This window comes from Balaenoptera borealis (genome assembly GCF_965194805.1).
Source record: "Balaenoptera borealis genome assembly, chromosome: 5".
Classification (NCBI taxonomy): domain Eukaryota; kingdom Metazoa; phylum Chordata; class Mammalia; order Artiodactyla; family Balaenopteridae; genus Balaenoptera; species Balaenoptera borealis.
Genome location: NC_138862.1, coordinates 72,810,800 through 72,829,467, shown reverse-complemented (window position 1 = coordinate 72,829,467; position 18,668 = coordinate 72,810,800). Strand labels below are relative to the sequence as shown.

Sequence of the window (18,668 nt, the reverse complement as noted above, 5' to 3'; positions counted from 1 at the left end):
ACAATCCCATTTTGTTAATAGGACTAAATTCAAAACCTAGGAAGTACTAGCAATGACAGTTCTCAAGAAGTATTCTAAATCTATTCTGTTTTTAAGGGGGAAAAAACCAAATATTTTGTCAGTAAAATATTACGTTGTCTAAAGATTGATCTCTCTTCTCTCATTTTATACCCAGCTTACCTCTCACCTTATCCTGTTAATTGAGAGTGATAAACCCATTAGCCAAGCATTTCTTTCCTGTTGGAAGCCACATTTTGTAAAGCTATTATAAAAAGACTAAGCAAATCAAGCATTTTGTAGTTTTGCTGGAAACCATATAGCTTTTGAAAATATTACACCAACATTATTTTTTTGTACTTTTACTGTTAATGAAGTGGTACTTGTAGAGTAATTTATGGTTTTGATAATGTATTCTTGGCATTTAGAAGCCCAGTTTGAATGTGTTTAATGATGTTATTGAATTGTGTCTATACATGAAATTATCAGACAGTTTCAAGTTATTAAGGGTATAGGAATAAAGTCATCTGGGGTTCATATGGCCGTCTCACATTTTACCTTTCTAAAATCACTCTGTGCTACCTGGAATCCTCACCAGATATCAATACATCATGACTTGGCATTAAGTGAAGCATCCAAGGACGTTTACTAAGTACCTACCTTTTTTTTTTTTTTTTTTTTAAATACAGCAGGTTCTTATCAGTCATCAATTTGTGTACACATCAGTGTATACATGTCAATCCCAATCTCCCAATTCAACACAACACCACCCCCCCCCCCCCGCTGTGGCTTTCCCCCCTTGGTGTCCACACGTTTGTTCTCTACATCTGTGTCTCAATTTCTGCCCTGAAAACCGGTTCATCTGTACCATTTTTCTGAGTTCCACATATGTGCGTTAATAGACGATATTTGTTTGTCTCTTTCTGACTTACTTCACTCTGTGTGACAGTTTCTGGATCCATCCACGTTTCAACAAATGACCCAATTTCGTTCCTTTTTATGGCTGAGTAATATTCCATTGTATATATGTGCCACATCTTCCTTATCCATTCATCTGTTGATGGGCATTTAGGTTGCTTCCATGATCTGGCTATTGTAAAGAGTGCTGCAGTGAACATTGGGGTGCATGTGTCTTTTTGAATTGTGGTTTTCTCTGGGTGTATGCCCAGTAGTGGGATTAATAGATCATATGGTAATTCTTTTTTTAGTTTTTTAAGGAACCTCCATACTGTTCTCCATAGTGGCTGTATCAGTTTACATTCCCACCAACAGTGCAAGAGGGTTCCCTTTTCTCCACACCCTCTCCAGCATTTGTTGTTTGTAGATTTTCTGATGATGCCCATTCTAACTGGTGTTAGGTAATACCTCATTGTAGTTTTGATTTGCATTTCTCTAATAATTAGTGATGTTGAGCAGCTTTTCATGTGCTTCTTGGCCATCTGTATGTCTTCTTTGGAGAAATGTCTATTTAGGTCTTCTGCCCATTTTTGGATTGGGTTGTTTGTTTTTTTAATATCGAGCTGCATGAGCTGTTCATATATTTTGGAGATTAATCCTTTGTCCGTTGATTCATTTGCAAATATTTTCTCCCATTCTGAGGGTTGTCTTTTCATCTTGTTTATGGTTTCCTTTGCTGTGCAAAAGCTTTTAAGTTTCATTAGGTCCCATTTGTTTATTTTTGTTTTTATTTCTATTACTCTAGGAGGTGGATCAAAAAACATCTTGCTGTGATTTATGTCAGAGAGTGTTATTCCTATGTTTTCCTCTAAGAGTTTTATAGTGTCCGGTCTTACATTTAGGTCTCTAATCCATTTTGAGTTTATTTTTGTGCATGGTGTTAGGGAGTGTTCTAATTTCATTCTCTTACATGTAGCTGTCCAGTTTTCCCAGCACCACTTGTTGAAGAGACTGTCTTTTCTCCATTGTATATCCTTGCATCCTTTTTCATAGATTAGTTGTCCGTAGGTGCGTGGGTTTACCTCTGGGCTTTTTATCTTATTCCATTGATCTGTGTTTCTGTTTTTGTGCCAGTACCATATTGTCTTGATTACTGTAGCTTTGTAGTATAGTCTGAAGTCAGGGAGTCTGATTTCTGCAGCTCTGTTTTTTTCCCTCAACACTGCTTTGGCTATTCGGGGTCTTTTGTGTCTCCATACAAATTTTAAGATTTTTTTGTCCTAGTTCCATAAAAAATGCCATTGGTAATTTGATAGGGATTGCATTGAATCTGTAGATTGCTTTGGGTAGTATAGTCATTTTCACAATATTGATTCTTCCAATCCACGAACATGGTATATCTCTCCATCTGTTGGTATCATCTTTAATTTCTTTCTTCAGTGTCTGATAGTTTTCTGCATACAGGTCTTTTGTCTCCCTAGGAAGGTTTATTCCTAGGTGTTTTATTCTTTTTGTTGCAATGATAAATGGGAGTGTTTCCTTAATTTCTCTTTCAGATTTTTCATCATTAGTGTATAGGAATGCAAGAGATTTCTGTGCATTAATTTTGTATCCTGCAACTTTACCAAATTCATTGATTAGCTCTAGTAGTTTTCTGGTGGCATCTTTAGGATTCTCTATGTATAGTATCATGTCATCTGCAAACAGTGACAGTTTTACTTCTTCTTTTCCAATTTGTATTCCTTTTATTTCTTTTTCTTCTCTGATTGCCATGGCTAGGATTTCCAAAACTATGTTGAATAATAACGGTGAGTGTGGACATCCTTGTCTTGTTCCTGATCTTAGAGAAAATGCTTTCAGTTTTTCACCATTGAGAATGATGTTTGCTGTGGTTTTGTCATATATGGTCTTTTTATGTTGAGTTATGTTCCCTCTATGCCCACCTTCTGGAGAGTTTTCATCATAAATGGGTGTTGAATTTTGTCAAAAGCTTTCTCTGCAGCTATTGAGATGATCATATGGTTTTTCTAATTCAGTTTGTTAATATGGTGTATCAGATCGATTGATTTGTGTATACTGAAGAATCCTTGCGTCCCTGGGGTAAATCCCACCTGATCATGGTGTATGATCCTCTTAATGTGTTGTTGGATTCTGTTTGCTAGTATGTTGTTGAGGATTTTTGCATCTATATTCATCAGTGATATTGGTCTGTAATTTTCCTTTTTTGTAGTATCTTTGTCTGGTTTTGGTATCAGGGTGATGGTGGCCTCATAGAATGAGTTTGGGAGTGTTCCTTCCTCTGCAATTTTTTGGAAGAGTTTGAGAAGGATGGGTGTTAGCTCTTCTCTAAATGTTTGATAGAATTCACCTGAGAAGCCATCTCGTCTTGGACTTTTGTTTGTTGGAAGATTTTTAATCACAGTTTCAATTTCATTACTTGTGATTGGTCTGTTCATATTTTCGGTTTCTTCCTGGTTCAGTCTTGGAAGGTTATACCTTTCTAAGAATTTGTCCATTTCTTCCAGGTTGTTCATTTTGTTGGCATAGAGTTGCTTGTAGTAGTCTCTTAGGATACTTTGTATTTCTGCAGTGTCTGTTGTAACTTCTCCTTTTTCATTTCTAATTTTATTGATTTGAGTCCTCTCCCTCTTTTTCTTGATGAGTCTGGCTAATGGTTTATCAATTTAGTTTATCTTCTCAAAGAACCAGCTTTTAGTTTTATTGACCTTTGCTATTGTCTTCTTTGTTTCTATTTCATTTATTTCTGCTCTGATCTTTATGATTTCTTTCCTTCTGCTAACTTTGGGTTTTGTTTGTTCTTCTTTCTCTAGTTCCTTTAGGTGTAAGGTTAGATTATTTATTTGAGATTTTTCTTGTTTCTTGAAGTAGGCTTGTATAGCTATAAACTTCCCTCTTAGAACTGCTTTTGCTGCATCCCATAGGTTTTGGATCATCGTGTTTTCATTGTCATTTTTCTCTAGGTATTTTTTGATTTCCTCTTTGATTTCTTCAGTGATATCTTGGTTATTCAGTAACGTATTCTTTAGCCTCCATGTGTTTGTGTTTTTTATGTTTTTTCCCCTGTAATTCATTTCTAATCTCATAGCGTTGTGGTCAGAAAAGATGCTTGATATGATTTCAGTTATCTTAAATTTACTGAGGCTTGATTTGTGACCCAAGATGTGATCTATCCTGGAGAATCTTCCATGCGCACTTGAGGAGAAAGTGTAATCTGCTGTTTTTGGGTGGAATGTCCTATAAATATCAATTAAATCTATCTGGTCTATTGTGTTATTTAAAGCTTCTCTTTCCTTATTAATTTTCTGTTTAGATGATCTGTCCATTGGTGTAAGTGAGGTGTTAAAGCCCCCCACTATTATTGTGTTACTGTCAATTTCCTCTTTTACAGCTGTTAGCAGTTGCCTTATGTATTGAGGTGCTCCTATGTTGGGTGCATATATATTTATAATTGTTATATCTTCTTCTTGGATTGATCCCTTGATTATTATGTAGTGTCCTTCCTTGTCTCTTGTAACATTCTTTATTTTAAAGTCTATTTTATCTGATATGAGTATAGCTACTCCAGCTTTCTTTTGATTTCCATTTGCATGGAATATCTTTTTCCATGCCCTCACTTTCAGTCTGTATGTGTCCCTAGGTCTGAAGTGGGTCTCTTGTAGACAGCATATATATGGGTCTTGTTTTTGTATCCATTCAGCACGCCTGTGTCTTTTGGTTGGAGCATTTAATCCATTCATGTTTAAGGTAATTATCGATATGTATGTTTCTATGACCATTTTCTTAATTGTTTTGGGTTTGTAGGTCCTTTTCTTCTGTTGTGTTTCCCACTTAGAGAAGTTCCTTTAACATTTGTTGTAGAGCTGGTTTGGTGGTGCTGAATTCTCTTAGCTTTTGCTTGTCTGTAAAGCTTTAGATTTCTCCATCAAATCTGAATGAGATCCTTGCCGGGTAGAGTAATCTTGGTTGTAGGTTCTTCCATTTCATCACTTTAAGTATATCATGCCACTCCCTTCTGTCTTGTAGAGTTTCTGCTGAGAAATCAGCTGTTATCCTTATGGGAGTTCCCTTGTATGTTATTTGTCATTTTTCCCTTGCTGCTTTCAATAATTTTTCTTTGTCTTTAATTTTTGTCAGTTTGATTACTACGTGTCTCGGCGTGTTTTTCCTTGGGTTTATCCTGTATGGGACTTGCTGCGTTTCCTGGACTTGCATGGCTATTTCCTTTCCCATGTTAGGGAAGTTTTCAACTATAATCTCTTAAAATATTTTCTTGGTTCCTTTCTCTCTCTCTTCTCCTTCTGGGACCCCTATAATGTGACTATTGTTGCGTTTAATGTTGTCCCAGAGGTCTCTTAGGCTGTCTTCATTTCTTTTCATTCTTTTTTCTTTGTTCTGCAGCAGTGAATTCCACCATTCTGTCTTCCAGGTCACTTATCCATTCTTCTGCCTCAGTTATTCTGCTATTGATTCCTTCTAGTGTAGTTTTCATTTCAGTTACTGTATTGTTCATCTCTGTTTGTTTGTTCTTTAATTCTTCTAGGTCTTTGTTAAGCATTTCTTACATCTTCTCGATCTTTGCCTCCATTGTTTTTCCGAGGTCCTGGATCATCTTCACTATCATTATTCTGAATTCTTTTTCTGGAAGGTTGCCTATCTCTACTTCATTTAGTTGTTTTTCTGGGGATTTATCTTGTTCCTTCATCTGGTACATAGTCCTCTGCCTTTTCATCTTTTCTATCTTTCTGTGAATATGGTTTTTGTTCCACAGGCTGCAGGATTATAGTTCTTGCTTCTGCTGTCTGTCCTCTGGTGGATGAGGCTATCTAAGAGGCTTGTGCAGGTTTCCTGATGGGAGGGACTGGTGGTGGGTAGAGCTGGGAGTACCTACCTTTTGAGAAGGCTTAATGGTGAAAATCTCAAATTCCTTAAAGCAGAAGTCCATAAGCTCACAACACAAAAATTTATACTATATTACATATTAACACCAAAAGGACTGTGTAAGTATACTGACTTGGAAATATTTTCCAGAATAAAATTTCAGGCTAATAATAAATACACAAATGAACAAAAATAGAGCCCAATATAGCAATTTGGGGATTTGGCCAAAGCCATGTGCCAAGGAAAATTTATTAACTTTAATGGGTGTTTTTAAAAATAGAAAAAGTAATAAGCATAAATGAATTGCACATTCAACTCAAGAAGCTTTAAAAAGGGCCTAAGGAAAGAGTAAAGAATTGATAAAAAAAAAAAAAGCAGAAAGTAATAGCATAGAATGTAATAAATCAGTGATGTTAAAAGTACTTCTTTGATAAAGACTGATAGACTTTTAGCAAGTCCGAGCACGAAAAAATATAGATGATACAAATAACCTTTAGAATAAGAAGAGTTGTATAGCTGCAGATACAGATTTTATATTTACTCATAAAAAAGAACTTCCAGTCAAGTTGGCAGGATATGCATATGTATAACCCTCCTGCACCTTATAGGCATATAAATCATATTTATATATATATATATACACACATACATATTGTGTGTATGTATATATGTTTGTATATATATGTATGTGTATATGTGTGTGTATACACACATATGTATAACGTAATTTCAAAAACAAGAAGAAAATATCTTCAGTTGAAAAAGAAGATGCAACAAAGTAGCAATTGGGTTTGAATCCATTAGAACCGTAAGAATTAAGAACCCAAAAAAGTAGTAGAGATGAGTTTCAAAAATCCTCAGGAAAAAAAACCCTAGCTCCTGCATTGGACCTGAATTAGGGGTTGCTTTCTTATAGTATGGTGAAGAAAACAGAGTACCTTACATAGATTTCATTATTCTTTTGTTTCATTATACTATTGCTGTATAACAAACCACCCTGAAACTTAGTGGCTTTAAAAATAATTCATTATTTCTCATGATTTTCTGGGTTAACTGGATAGTTCTGTTTTACATGATCTTGGCTGGGGCACTGGAAAAGACTGGAAGATCCAAAATAGCCTCATTGACCATGGCTGGCAGTTAGTGCTAGTTGCTGGTTAGAGGTGCAGCTGAGGCTTTTGGCCAGGGGTCTTGATGCTCCTTCATTTGAATCTCCTCATAGGATCTTTGAACTTCCTCACATTATAGCTTCTGGATTCTAAGAAAGTGCATTCTAAGACAAAGGCAAACACTACAAGGCATCACGTGACCTAGATTCAAAAACCACAAAGCATTTGTGCCACATTCTTTTTAACAGAGGTCATCTAGAACCTGCCTAGATCCGAGGGAAGGGGAAGTAGATAACATCTCTTGATGGTAGGATGGTTCAATCGTATTGCAAAAGAGCACTTTGGATGGAAGATAGGATGCATCTAGAGATGAAGTTTATCACAATCCCTATTTGACTTATTAGATTGGGTATTTTGCCCAGCTTTGTATCACCAGAAATGTTAAAGCAATGATTTGAGTCCCAGCTAATCTGATTCCAAGGACTATTCACCCTTCACCAGTGGCCTTTGCTACGGGAATTACTTCTTCCAGGAGGAGATATGGAATAAATTAGAAGGAATGAGAGAAAGTGCTTGGTCTGGATGGTGTAAGCAAGAGTGTGAATGGTGAATCAAAGTTGGACATGAAATATGTAACTGAAATTTGACAGAGGAAGCAATAAAGTAACAGATGTGGAGGGAGGAACTTGCAGGATATGTAAAGGAAGGAGCATGTCATTCAAGTGTGATGGTATATAAGGCTCATGAAGAGGTGAGAAACGTGTTAGAATGAAGTTGAGTGATAGATTGGGGTCAGTTCATACAGAGCCTTGTATGAGAGTTTTTGAGAATTTTGGAGCAAGTATGTTATTATACATGGGCTCCATAAAGATCCATCTATGTAAAACACATTAGAATGATTTGAGCAATGGAGAATAGTAATCTAAGAGACTAGGTAGATTACACTTGCAGTAGTCCAGATGAGTTAACAAAGGCTTTTGAAGCAGGGTAATAGAAATGAAAATGAAGGGGTGATGGTTTTCAGGAAAAAATGAAATATTTAAGTCAGTAAGAATTGGCAGCTGATTAGATGTGTGGATCAAGGCAGAGAAGAGAGTCAAGAGTTCAGTAAGTATTAAAAGCTGAATGTACCCTTTCTGTATTTGAAAGTCACAATATCATGAGTGTCAACTCATTAATCACATTTCTACTGTTCCATTCCTTGAAAATCTTCCCTAAAACTGTTAAAATCAAGCTATATTATTTGATTACTATCACATTTAACAGGTTTTCATTAAGAAATCATGCAAAAATTATGTCTTGCCATTTTGAATTTCACACTAAATTTCTGTGCTACTTCTTTTTTCCCCCATTAGGTTAATGGCACTGATGCAGATTATGAATATGAAGAAATCACACTTGAAAGGGTAAAAACTATTAATTATCTTAAGTTTTTATGCATAAACCTGTTGCTTTAAACAACTCTTTAAATATACTGCTCTTTAATATAGGATCCAAGGAAGATCACCTTTTAGAACCATATAATATTAGTTTCTTTAATGAGTCCACATATAAAATTAGCCATGGCAGTTTCAGAACACGCTGCTTTTCTTTAATAACCTTTTTTTTAAAATAAACTTTTTATTTAACATAGTTTTAGATTTACAGAATAGTAGTACAGAGAGTTTCCATTTACCCTGGACTCAGTTTCACCTATTATTAACATCTTTGCATTACTAGAATACATTTTTTTCAACTAATGAATCAATAGTGATACATTATTATTAACTAAAGTCTGTACTTTATTTGGATTTCCTTACTTTTTATGTTTTTCTCTTCCAGGATCCCATCTGGAATACCACATTACATTTAGTTATGATGTCTCCTTGTGCTCCTCTAGACTGACAGTTTCTCAGATTTTTCTCAGTTTTAAATTTTATTATTTATCTTTCACATAATAAAATATTTATTTTAAATAAGTATTTAATATCCTAGTAATATGGTCATTGTATCAGTTTTGTTTCCCAGCAAGATAATAACCATAGATTTAATGGAAAAGACCTTATTGAAAACTTCTTATGCATTCCCCCAGTCAGAAAATAACTTAAGGATACAATTCAGATGTGTAAATTTTCTTCATGTATTTTCCCCTTAAGAATATCTGCATTCAATTGATACTGTAGCAGTGCCACCTTGTCTGACCAGCATTTTTGGGAAATGAAGTGCTCTGCATAAGTGAATTTTCTAAGTAACTGAATGTCTGTATATTTAAAATCCTAGATAATTAGATTTGTTTATGTTTGAAGCCAGAATAAACTGAGTAGAAATAGACCTCAGAGGGATAATAGATTTTTATTGCCTATTTACCTAAATTTGGGCCACCTGTTCAAGTGACATGGATGACTGAGTCCTACAAGTAAATAGAGTATTAATGTATTGTACACATTTTAATGTGGCATTTTGTTGGTTTTTTCCCAGCTTTATTGAGATTTCTTGACATATAGTCCTAACTTTTTATCTTATTCATCTTTTCATCTTTTCCCAGTACCTTTTAAATTCCTTTATTTAGTCAGAACTGTACATTGTATTTTTCACTGATTAAAGAGCTTGAGTACCAGGAATTGGGGAGATGTTGTTAAAGTATACAAACTTGCAACTAGAAGATGAATAAGTTCCAGAGATCTAATGCACAGGTAGTGAATATAATCAACAATACTGTATTGTAATCTTCAGATTTGCTAAGAGACTAGATCTTAAATGTTCTCACCACAAAAAATAAATGGCAATTATGTGACCTCATAGAGGTGTTAGCTAAATAAAGCTAAGGTGGTAATCATATTGTACTATATAAATGTATCAAATCAACATGTTGTACACCTTAAACTTACACAAAGTTATTTGTAATTATATCTGAATTTTTTTAAAAGCAAATAAAAAAGAGAACTCGAATACCTGAGTAACTTGGTAGCCCCATACAACCTATTGATACTATTATTGATACTCTAGTAACTCTTGAAGAGTTTAGACTGAAAAATTTTTTTTATTAAAATAGAATTTTAGGACATGTCATAGTCTAGTGAAATTTTAAGCTATTTAATGCAAACAGTTTAGTAATAGATCCAGATATACCCACTTATTTGAGTTGCCTGAAAACCAAAGTTAGAACGTTCTTGCAAAAATAAACGTTTAATACCTTTGCTTAGATCAGTTTTGCTTTTTGTAGCAGTAGAACCCTTTCTTCAAAGAAAATATTATTCAGAAATCCAGTACGTAAATAAAATAAGAAGTAATGCTACTTTGGCAAAATTGACTGCTGTCAAGAAAGTACACCAATGTTAAGTTCTCCAGTTGGACTTTCAGTATTAAAAAATGCCTTTTGCTGGTCAGGTGTCTTGGTTAAACACATCAAGGATGATGGCAGTGTTACTTAGCTCATACAATTTGGTCATTTTAAAATAAGCTGATGGCAAAGTTAGCAGAAGAAAAGCACCACCCAGTACCCCTTTTTTAAAAAGGCTGAAATAATATATTGGTATTACCTACTCGGAAATAACAGCAGCAGAAGGATCACTGCATTGTTTTTCTCTTGGGAGCAATTTGCCTTACCAAACATGAGCAAGATGCAGTCTAAAAGAAAGAGACCTAATAGTGACACCTCTCCAAGGACAAACTGCACATAATTTTAAAGAAAGAATCGTAGACCAGACTCCAGAAGTACTCAGTACATCATCAGCCTCACCTTTTCAGCAGTAATACCTCTGAATTCATAGAGAAAAAAGAGCTTTCCTTATATTTCTTAATTTAAAATCATATTTCCTATACATATGCCTTTGTGTGTGTGTTCCCTATGTTAATACAGTTTCTAGGTCCTATAATGACGGGAACCTATCAATAAAGATAATTATTATTCAGTGTCAATTTTTTTCCCCTCTATCCCCAGGGAAATTCAGGGCTTGGTTTCAGCATTGCAGGAGGTACAGACAACCCACACATTGGAGATGACTCAAGTATTTTCATTACCAAAATAATTGCAGGGGGAGCAGCTGCCCAAGATGGAAGATTGCGGTATGTTTTGCACTTTATGTTGTGATACCAAATCTTCTTTGTATCTTTTTCTTGAGGCAAACTGAACAATGAATAAATACAAATGAACACTATCATAATAACTAACATAAGGTAGATGCTCAGATATCAAATGAATGAATGAGATAATTGTGCTTTAAGCATTTTCCCTGTTTTCAATTAGGAATTCAATTTTATCTTAGAAGTTAAGCATTTTGAATAATAAATTTGTTTAAATATTTCTGAGCAAATTTATAGAAATCATAGATTTCCTATTGTATGTTCAAATACCTTCACAAAATGTGTTATTTTCTGGGTGGGAAACATGTATACGCTTATTTAAGGTACAGGGAATCATATATATCTGAGTTGGTATCCCAGACCACAAAGAGTAGTAAAGATTATGCAAACTTTAAATAAATTAACCTATTTTCTAAATTGAATAAATGTAAGTAACATTGGTCTTTTGTTTAAATGTAGTGTTCCATTTCAGAAAATATCATTAGCATACTTTGTTGTTTCCTTAGACCATAGATTGTGGCACTTTTCCTGTTGCCTTATTTGTTGCTTTTTATATATGGTGATGGTTTCCTAAAGTTTTAGGACTAAGGATTATATATGGTCTGTTAAAAACAGTATCTTATTTTAAGGCTATTCATGCCTTATACAGCTTTTCAGTTTCTAAACTTCTCACTGGATATGATAAGTGGTATATTAATGAAATTAGATATGAAATCAATAATTTGACTTTCATGTAAATGTAAATATTTACTTCCTGATTCTGTTATTGGCCTCTTATTTGTGCTTCATGTGTGAAAATTAGTATGTTCCATTTGTTTCACTGGAGAACATACCTATAGTACTAACTCTAAGGTATCACTGTCTTTGGATATAGAATTTCTTTTCTCTAAAGAAAGTTAATTAGATATAGAAGTTTATCATGATCACTTTAAATGTTTTAATTGTTTTGTTCCCCGTCCCTGCCCAATTTGAGATGACCATCTTTTAATTTGTTTTCTTAATTGTTTTCTACATGAATACCATGCAGTTGAAACTGAGATTAGTTTATTTTTTGGTAAATCAATGAATTAGTCTCAATTTTGCCGCTCTGACCTTAAGCTAGTTATTCAGTCTGAGCCTCAGATTTTTTATGTTTGAATCACTGCTCTGTTAGTCATTATCAGGGTGGCCTTGGGAAAGTTATTTAAACTTTGTACCTCAGTTTTTCTATCTATAAAATGGGAATATAAATATGTATCTACCTTACAGATTGTTGTAAGGGTTAAAACACTAAAAGAAGTTCCTAGCATGTGGTTAGTGCTAAATAAATATTTGCTGTTTTTCTAAAATATCTTAATTTCTACGCGTAATCATACAAATTACAACTGTTGGGACTTCCCTGGTGGCACAGTGGTTAGGAATCTGCCTGCCAATGCAGGGGACATGGGTTCGCTCCCTGGTCCGGGAAGATCCCACATGCTGCAGAGCAACTAAGCCCATGCACCACAACTACTGAGGCTGTGCTCTAGAGCCCGCGAGCCACAACTGCTGAGCCCATGCACCGCAACTGCTGAAGCCCACGCCCTCTAAGGCCCGTGTGCCGCAACTACTGAGCCCACATGCTGCAACTACTGAAGCCCACGTGCCTAGAGTCTATGCTCCCCAACAAGAGACCGCCACCGCAATGAGAAGCCCATGCGTTGCAACAAAGAGTAGCCCCCACTCGCCGCAACTAGAGAAAGCCCGCGTGCAGCAACGAAGACCCAGATGCAGCCAAAAACAAAAAAAAAATTATAGCTGTCATTATTATTTAATATTTTTGTATAATGATCTATTATTTGCACTGTTTCCTTTGCTGGCCCTTGGAAAATGTTTGTATTTATATGAGTTTTTGATACATTGGAATTTAACATGCAGTTTCTTATAAATAATTCTAGTAAATAATTCTCTAGTCAAGAAAAGAAAACTGGCTAAGAGAAAAATTGATATTAAATTTTTAATATTTAATTTTTAATTTTTTTTTCCTCAGGGTCAATGACTGTATATTGCGAGTAAATGAAGTAGATGTTCGTGATGTGACACATAGCAAAGCAGTAGAAGCATTGAAAGAAGCGGGATCTATTGTACGCTTGTACGTAAAAAGACGGAAACCAGTATCAGAAAAAATAATGGAAATAAAGCTCATTAAAGGTCCTAAAGGTATGAAATAAATCAAACAAAGACAAATTATTACGTAAGAAATCTCTAAGTGAAATGTAACTATGAAGTTATTTATGACACACATTCTAAGATTAACAGTGCTGGTAATCTACAGAACTTAGTGAATTTTTAGAATTTCTGTGTCATTTCTACTGATTTTTGTCTTAAGGAGAATACTGTGCAAACATTTTGCAGTCATGTGTAGTGTTGATATTAACTTGTAATCATTAATCTACAAAGTGCATAAAATGCAGATACACAGGCTAAGAGAAGAAAATATTTATGATCATGTCATTAGTAGTTACATCTGCAATGAAGACTGTTAGGATGTGATCTGAATTTTGAAAACATGAATGGGATTGAGGATAAATGGAAATATTGATTCTAATTTGTGGCTTCATGGAAAAATGCATAGAGAGCTACAGGTTTGGCGTTAAAGCTATGGGATTTATGAATTATTGAAGTTCCTTAAAATTAATTCATAGAATAGTGAAAAGAGAAGCATCTGCATTTCTGAAGCTGTTAGTTCTGCCCACCACCAATTTTTTTTTCTCAGTTTTAATCTTGTGGAAGTGTTAAAAGTGTTAGTGAGAAGTGCAATTATGATGGAAACAAAAGTGAAGCAATTTTACACCATCTCTTTGAACTAACAAACAAATGCATTTTACAAAGACACTTTAAGAAGTAACCTGGGTGGGGGTGGGGGTGGGGGTGGGCTTCCCTGGTGGTCCAGCGGCTAAAGACTCCATGCTCCCAATGCAGGGGGCCCGGGTTCGATCCCTGGTCAGGGAACTAGACCCCGCATGCCACAACTAAAGGAGCCTGCATGCCGCAGCTAAAAGATCCCGCACAGCACAACAAAGATCCTGTGTGCCGCAACTAAGACCTGGCACAGCCAATTAAATAAATGAATAAATAAATAATTTTTTTTTTTTTAAAGTAACCTGGGGGTAAAAAGGTACTCATTTGTAACTATAGGAGCACTTACATTTGTAATTGCCCCTGATTACAGAATACTTAGGATTTTTAAAATAGGTAAATAGATTATTTTCTATTTTAAAAAACATTAGTTTGGTGAAATTATCACCTTCTAGTTTTCAGTCATTTGGACTTAAGTTTACATATATTGGTGAAATTCTAAAACTAGTGTTTTCCATACAGGTCTTGGGTTCAGCATTGCTGGAGGTGTTGGAAATCAGCATATTCCTGGGGATAATAGCATCTATGTAACCAAAATAATTGAAGGAGGTGCAGCACATAAAGATGGTAAACTTCAGATTGGAGATAAACTTTTAGCAGTAAGTATAAGAAATCCATTGTTTTAAAAATCACTTTGATGTCTTTTTTTTTCTGACAGACTGAATTTCTACATGCCAAAAATGTTTAAATGATATTTACATGATTTACATGAGTGAATACTAGCCTTGCTTTAGTCAAAACCTGAAAAATGATTCTTTATTTGCCATTACCATTTCCTCTACTAGCTCCCTTCTCTTTTTCTTTCATTCTGCTTAGGGGCTTGGATGCACAGAATTGTTTAGTCGTAATCCTTAGGTTCGTAACATCATCATCCTTTGTTCATGTGTGACCTTCTTTTTCCCTTTCTTACTTTAATTAATTAATCAATTATTTTATTTATAATATAGTAAAAACTGCTAGTCATTACCCAACCCAAGAACTAGAATATCATCAATTTGTGTTCCTTATTCCTTTGTTTTTTAAAGAATGCTTAATCACATACATATTCCTAAATATTTTGTTTAGTAGTGTTTGTTTTGAAAAAATTTTAAAGGCTGTTGTGCTGTATATAGTCTTTTTTAATACTTTTCTCACTCAATATTGTTTTACTGAGACTTATCCATATTGTTGCCTAGAACTGAGATTTATTCATTTACCCTCTTCATAATATTCTATTCTGGGACTATAGACTGTATCACAATTTATTTATCCAATCTTCATCAATAACTGTCTTAGTTCATGTTCCCTAGAAAAACAAAACCTGAAGAAAAGCTACTCTGCTAAGGTATTATTGGGAGGTATAACTTCAGAGAAGCTAGAGTGAGTGAAAATGACAAGTGAGGCAGAGAATGAGGGAAAGCCAATACAACATATTTGTTTCTGAGCTGGCTATAATTTCATAAGAAAATGTAGCTGATTGCTTGTCATGTAGGACAGTCTCCCAGGCAGGCAATGTGGAACTGCTAAACCTTAGATCCAGCCATCAAGGGAAAAGAAAGGATTTTATCTACTGACCCCTTTTAGTCTCTTGTCTCTTGTTAGTTAGAGTCTACCCCCACGGGGGTTAACTGTCCTAGAGGTCTCGACTGTGTTACCCAGCCCCTCTGGACAAATGCTAGGAAAGCCAGTTCCCACACTCTGGCACAGCACTTCCCCTGAACCCAGAAGTCATGAGAAGAGCTAGAGCCTCATGGTCTAGACAGGTCAGATATGGTCTTCTAATATGTTACAGCTCTCACTATGTGGAACACGTCAGCCATACCCAAGCCCAGCCTTTACTCCAGAAAAGGTTGAAAGAGCTCATAATGGTAGGGGGACAATATGAGAGTAGCAGTAGCTAGGACTCTCCCCTAAGCAAGCAGCCAAGGCCTAGTGGACAGGTAGGCTCAAGTGAATCTGAAAAGGCATACAAACAAAGTCTGGTATAGTGGTGATTTGCTCTATCTGCTATTTATTTATTTGCCCTTTTTTAATAGTTCTGCTAGGAAGAGCAACTAATTATTTTTGAGTTAATGATAGGGAGGAGGAAGGAACTGTCCTTCAACTGCTTCTCTCTAACTTATCCTCTCACAACTATGACTTGCCGCTCTTTCCCCCAAGCTACAACCAACACTCTCTCGTCATCGCATACACCCCCCCCACCAACACACACCAGTTCCAAACAACCTTCTTTCTCCACTACGTTTCTCCTTTTATTTTTAATTTCTTAGATACTGTGTCTTCTTTATCCTTCCAGAATCAATTTTAGGGGTAGGGAGCCAGAAATTCATGCTGATTTACCGTTTAGGGAGGCTTTTGTTGCCATAATTCCACTGAAATTATTCAATTCTTAATTCTCACCTTAATTGACGTATCAGACATTTGACACACCTTCTTCCTTCTTAAAACACTCTTTCCAGTTTGCCTGATAGTCACCCTCTATCTTGCTATTCCTCTTATCTCACCAGCCATTCCTTCTCATTCTCCTTTTTGGTGCATCTTCTCCCTAACCTCTAAACATTGAAGTGATCCAGGACTCAATACTTGAACATATTCTCTTCTCTCTTTGATAGGTCGTCAAATAACTTACTGGGTCTTATTGTACATGATAATAATAAGTATTGTTTTCTGAACTTCAGTCTCCTTCTCTGTGTCTCAAGAGTCATCTCAAATATAATATACAGTTGGCTCTTTGTGTCCATGGGTTCCACATCTGTGGATTCAACCAACTGAAGATCGAAAATATTTGGTGGAAAAAAATTCCAGAAAGTTCCCAAAAGGCAAAAATTGAATTTACATGGCATTTATATTATATTAGGTATTATAAGTGATCTAAAGATGATTTAAAGTATAAGGGAGGGTGTGCATAGCTTATATGCAAATACTACGCCATTTTACATAAGGAACTTGAGAATCTGCAAATTTTTTTATCCTCAAGGAGGGTAATGGGGGGTAGTGGGGTTATAGAATCATTCCCCCACAGATACCGAAGTACAACTGTATCTAAAAATGAACTTTCAAATCACGGCAACCCACCCCACCCTGCCCCCCAAAATTCTGCTTTTTGCATAATTTTCACATCTCATTAAATGGGAACTTTATCCTTCTAATTTCCCCAAGTCTAAAACTTTAGGGATCATTCTCTTTCTTTCCCACTCCACATTGAATCCCTCAGCAAATCTTGTCAGCTCTTTTATCAGTTATCTAATGCTGTATAAGAAAAAACAAAAATCAGTGGCTAAAATGACAACAATTATTTATTTACTTACACTTCTGCAATTTGGGTAGGTTTGGCCAGGACAGCCTGTCTTTATTCCATATAATGTCTACTGGGGTGGCTCAACTAGGCCCAGGGGTCCACCTCCAAGTTGGGTCACATATAGTGGACCGGTTGGGTTTGGCTGTCATATAGGAACTCAACTGGGGCTGTTAGCCAGGTATTCAATTTTCCAGTGGGCTGTGCACATGGCTAACTTGAGCTTCTTACAAAATGGTGGCCAGGTTCCAAGAGGGACATGCCAGAGTGAGCTTTCCAAGAAGACAGCTCTAATGTGTGGCATTTATTAATCCTCTCTTTGCATCACAGTTACTAATGTCTCATTTCAGGCCATCAGAAGAACAGTATACCACAGTTGTGTATTTCAAAATGCAGCAAGTCCTCACTGTACACAGTAGGGTGGGACCATAAAAATGACCATGCAGTTGAAATCCTGTGAAGCATTATTTGTAATCAGTGGGGAAAGTCAGGATTGTTCTGTGACCTTTAGAAGTTTTCATCAAAACATTTAAAAGTTTCCTGCAGTTGATTATAAAGTCACATATTAGGGAAATGGAAAATATACTAAAATGAACATTTGTTTAGTGCACTGTAATTTAAAACACTAGAAACATTTATAGTGTTTTATTTCTTTTTAAAAAAAAATGTTTACCAAAAAGAGGAGCAGTCTAAACCTAATGCTAGCAGAAGAGAAAGGATTAGAACAGAAATTAACAACATAGGAAATAGGACAACCATGTTGCCTATGTTGGTAGAGAAGATCAACAAAACCAAAACTTGGGTCTTAGGAAAGATCAGCAAAATTGACAAACCTTTAGCTAGACTGACCAAGAAAAAAAAAAAAATGACTCACATTTCTAAAAGTAGCAATGAAAGAGAGAACATAAGGGAATACTTTTATTTATGAATAACTCTATACCAACACATTAGATAACTTAGATGAAATGGGCAAAGTCCTAGAAAGACACAAACTACCACTCCTATTCAACGTTGTACCGAAGATTCTACCCAGAGCAATAAGGGGGGAAAAAAATGACATTCCAAGTGGGAAGGAAGAAGTAAAACTTTTGGGATTTTCTTTTAGGTGAATAGTGTGTGTTTAGAAGAAGTTACTCATGAAGAAGCAGTAACTGCCTTAAAGAACACATCTGATTTTGTTTTTTTGAAAGTGGCAAAACCCACAAGTATGTATATGAATGATGGCTATGCACCACCTGATATCACCAACTGTAAGTCTGTTTGCTTAAATCTTGTTTCCTTAGATGTGATGTATTTTAATGAAGGTTCCCAATATAAAGTTTGAACATTATACAAATATTTTTAAAAGAACTATAAAGCATTTTAACCTAATCATTTTAAAAACCAATTTTAAGTCAGAATCTTCATAATAATAAGCGGAGATGGCTTTTTCACCTTTTCACCTGTAATTTCATAGCAGTAATTACTTTTAACATTTAAGGCATTCATTCTCAAACTTTTATATAAGTAACAGTCACCAAAGATATTTGCAAGTAATGTGGCTTCCTGTTTTG

At 35.4% G+C, this 18,668-nt stretch overlaps 1 protein-coding gene across 15 annotated transcripts in view; it reads left to right on the top strand.

The window, feature by feature from the left end:
• The window catches only part of DLG1 (discs large MAGUK scaffold protein 1), a 287,739-nt gene that overhangs the window by 157,420 nt on the left and 111,651 nt on the right, over positions 1-18,668 (top strand). For 14 of the 15 annotated variants that reach the window (XM_082393175.1, XM_082393174.1, XM_082393172.1 and 11 more), the window contains 5 exons: positions 8,258-8,308; positions 10,822-10,946; positions 12,973-13,142; positions 14,304-14,440; positions 18,221-18,365. In XM_082393175.1, coding sequence (XP_082249301.1) covers positions 8,258-8,308; positions 10,822-10,946; positions 12,973-13,142; positions 14,304-14,440; positions 18,221-18,365 — 628 coding nt within the window. Of the gene's footprint in view, positions 1-8,257; positions 8,309-8,842; positions 9,575-10,821; positions 10,947-12,972; positions 13,143-14,303; positions 14,441-18,220; positions 18,366-18,668 lie in introns of those variants that run through there. The other variant, XM_082393170.1, reaches the window with a different exon arrangement.